The sequence below is a fragment of the Bactrocera latifrons genome, unplaced genomic scaffold (genome assembly GCF_001853355.1).
Source record: "Bactrocera latifrons isolate USDA-ARS-PBARC rearing strain unplaced genomic scaffold, ASM185335v1 scaffold_43, whole genome shotgun sequence".
Lineage (NCBI taxonomy): Eukaryota > Metazoa > Arthropoda > Insecta > Diptera > Tephritidae > Bactrocera > Bactrocera latifrons.
This window is the reverse complement of record NW_017537079.1, coordinates 949,821-953,903: the sequence shown is the minus strand read 5'-3', so window position 1 is coordinate 953,903 and position 4,083 is coordinate 949,821. Positions and strand designations below refer to the sequence as shown.

Sequence of the window (4,083 nt, the reverse complement as noted above, 5' to 3'; positions counted from 1 at the left end):
AAGATTTTGCCTTTTGTCGGCATTTTTTACTTTATTTGTGTAAAGATGACAATCCTCTAATAGTTGCATTAAGTCGAAAAGGGCCCTTAGAAATAAAAAAAAACTGATTTTTGATAGTAATAACAGTACAGCCACTTTTTCAACTGTGGGAATGTTTATGGTAGACCTCTGTTGAGTCTCATTCAGAGAAATTCTAGCCAATAGCGGGTTGTTCACGAAATACTCTCAGYGTATGAGTCCATGATAAAATTTGTTGACCAACATCAAGCAAAACAGTTTGTAATGGGAAAATCACTTATATTTGTAACTCGTACGCCGGCAGCAGCAAGTGCTGATGAAGCCTGTAGAGATGATGCAAAGATGCACTTGGCGAATGAATCAAGTTCTTACTAGCAAACTACTAACGGAACATAGTATATATTTTGATAACTTGTTATCAGCCAGTAACTGCTATGCGATGTAATACAATTGAGTTACAGAGCTACTGGTATAATAGGAGATAATCATAGTTATAGAACAAAYGGTGTCTACTAAAAACCAAAAAAGCAATGAGGAAAACAAGTTCCATAGCAGAATATGCCTATCGCTTTGACAAAAATAATAAGGTGACCATGGGAACAAATTTTGACTATATAGAAAAAGCCTTAAGAAAAACGAGTTTCGATATAACCAGACTATTTATAAAACATAACCGTAATAAAGGCTTAGCCTACCAAATAGATTAATTTATTAGCTTAAATTTTGGGCATCTATCAGAGAAGAACGCAGAATAACTCTTACTAATAGGTGCTATTTCGAAATAGGTGCAATTTAGAAGTTAATTACAATTTCGACGAACAAAGATCAAATTCTACAAGTCACTCRTCACCTCCGTCCAGCCATAAGCTRCAGAGMCATTGACGATTGACATAGTTCAGCGAATTAAGAGACCGCGGYTGTRATGACTTGGACATGTCGTCCGAAAGGATGAAAACCCTTTCGCTSTGAGAGTATTCGATTCAGTAGCCGCTGGTGGAAGCTGAGAAAGCGGAAGACGTCCACTCCCCTAGAAAGACCAGCAGGAGAATGATCTGGCTACAATTGGWATCTCAAATTGCCGACAAATACCTTATAGACTTAGCGCTTTGTTATGCAAAGTTGACAATACACGCCCAAAGGCTCAATTGTTAGTCAGACGGTGCATAACTTCTTCCTTCATCTTCAATAGTTGGCACACTATCGAAAAGAAACGATCATAATCCTGAATGCTTAACAAATGAAASGATGTTTCATACTTCACCTTCCCTTCTAGGTAAAGATATCAATTTTTCTTTATTTAACAAAGTATTTTTTGTTTCTTCTATTAAACTTTTTATTTGGAAATGTATCAGCAATAAATTCAATTTCCAAAAAGCGGATTTGATTTGGGTGTTTTAACGGCCTTCAATCTTAATATTTGCAGATTAAAGGCCTTTTCTCAGTTAAATTTAAGGTAAATATATAATGCTCCAACAAAGGCCAAATGAAAAGTAGCCGCGAACTCAACGAAGTCGCCAGTTTATGAATTGGATTWAGATATAAACTATGACCAATCTATAAAAACTCAAAGCTGGGCATTTCACTCAAATAAAATTTTATTTTAAACTCACAATGAAGGAACTTTTTCACACAATCTAATGTAAATATTCAGATTTACTTCAAAATTTAACTCAATTTTCAACTCGAACTTTGTCAGAAAACCATTGTCGAAATCTGAAACTAAGCCCAAAGTCACCTGAAACGTAAAATTCAAATTCTAGTATAAACTCAAACCAGTTCAGTCCAAAATTTAATCTTTAATTTACATTCAAACTTAAAATCCTTACCAAAAATCATTTCTGAAGCCCAAACTTCAAAGTCAGCTAAAGCGTAAAATTTAACCTCATACACAAATTCAGGCTTCAAATTGAATGTAAACTGAAAGGCAAAACTATTTAATTTTACTCATCAAACTTCAATRTAACCCCAAAATACTAATTTAACTCGATAATTAACTCAATCATACTCAATTAAAATTTAAGTCCAACTCAAAAAAAAAAATTGGTTTTTACTCCATTTGCAACTGTATCCAATCTGTTTATCATTTTGAAGAAAAACTCAATTATTATGCACATTCAAAACTATACTCAAACACAAGTTAAAATTAAGAGCCACACTCAAAGTTTTACACAAGCATAGAGGAAACTAAAAAGCTATGTAGCTTAAAAAAGTTTTAATAAAAAAATCTCAGCGAAACCGAAATTTAAACTCAACATTTCTTYCTCATTAAAAATAAAACTCAATTTGAGCAAATAGTAACATTGAGCTTTTTCTTCATTGAGCTGTTTAACTAAAGTAAATTTGGTTTAATTACATATTATTATATAAGAATTCAGACTAAATTTCCGAAGCTTACTTTATGTGGATAAACCGTTATGAGCGCTGTGACGTAAATTTTCTATATATTATTTATATTTTAATATTTAGCAAATTTTTAATTGCAGCAAAGATACTCACATTAAATGATTAGCCACCAAACACGCCTCCATAACGTTGCAAATGCGCATGTGTGTTGCTGAATCGAGTTCCGAATGTCCACATTGATATTTGCACTATTTTTTTCAAACACTATTTCTGCACTAGATAGAATTTTAACTATTTTGCACTTAAATTAAACAAKTTGTGAACACTGCAGCCTAACAATTTCACCCAAAATGCATCACAAATATTTTTTGCTTAATTTATTTCGCTATGACTTATGTGCTTGCCAATGTTTTTTTTTTTGCATGAAACTTATCTAACTCACTTCAATTACGAGCTTCAGTGAACATATTTTCCTACAACACTTATTAGCCGCTGCTCAATTGTTTGCACTCATGTCTATTTTTYGCCGTAATTATGTCTCAATACATCGGCAAGTCTACTCAATCTAAATTTATGCGCAMATTTCGTATTTTAAGCATCGCTATTTCGCCGAGTATTCGCTTTCAATTGAAATTCCTTGTTTATTGGCACTTGTGCGCGCCTGTGGGCGGCTAAATGACGCTGCTTATGCAGCCACGGCAGTAAAAGTAAACCGATAAATTTTTATCAAAGCGAGCWGCGTAAAAATATTGTCGATTAAATTTACGACCGCCACAAAATATAACGGCTTTGCATTTGAAATTCGTAGCAACGATAATTTGGCATTTTATTGGCTTTTTCACCTTTGATAGCTGTTCGAGTTGTTGGTGTTTGTGGCTGTCGTTTATTGTTCGTTCTTGTTGCTGTTGCTTATTGTTTTCCAGACATAATATTTATGAGTTATTTTTATGCGCGCTCGAATTTGCGATAGCCCGCAAACATCTAAGTACAAATATGCACGTGTGAATGCACGTGCAGACCGTTAGGTGGTTGTTTGMGTTATGTATCTATATTTTTGAATTGCTGCAAAGAAAGAGAAGAAGTGTATTATTGATGGTATATATTTAGGCGCTATGCGGTTGCAAATTTCGTTTAGTCTAATAGCCATATTTTTTATTAATAAAATTCAATACATTGTGGTTTTTTATTAAAAAAAAAACAAAATATTAGTATGTATATCAGTCATCTTTCTATCTCATCCTACCACGCTTCAACTCAAATTCTTACTCTAACTCCAACTCTGTCTCTAACTCAAACTCTAACTCAAACTTTAACTCTAACTCAAACTTTAACTCTAACTCTAACTGCAACTCTTTCTCTAACTCTAAATCTAACTCTAACTCTAACTCTAACTCTAACTCTAACTCTAACTCTAAATCTAACTCTAGCTCTCAGCATAACTTTTAAAATGATTAAAAAATGAAGTTAGGTGGCAACCCCCACTACTTTAATAATATTTTTCGCAGTTATTCGTAGACGAAAGTACTATTCTGCTTACCAACGTTATTAAAGATGTGACAATACCAATTTAATGTATACTTCATTTAAAACCAGTGAGATACTGTACAATTTAATAGTATGTACATATGTATATGTTATACTAATGTAATAAAAAAAATTAGTTATGTGGCAACTCCTTTATATAATACTTTGTAACACATGTTGGTAAATATATTTCTGTGC

The 4,083-nt window shown here is 32.9% G+C and overlaps 1 protein-coding gene across 1 annotated transcript in view; it reads right to left on the bottom strand.

Annotated features, from left to right (window-relative positions):
* The window catches only part of LOC108972815 (chaoptin), a 242,574-nt gene extending 240,008 nt beyond the window's left edge, over positions 1-2,566 (bottom strand). The window contains exon 1 of the mRNA XM_018939640.1: positions 2,515-2,566. Within this exon, the coding sequence (XP_018795185.1) occupies positions 2,515-2,564 (50 nt within the window). The 5' untranslated portion in view covers positions 2,565-2,566. The remainder of the gene's footprint in view (positions 1-2,514) is intronic.
* Positions 2,567-4,083: the final 1,517 nt, after the last annotated feature.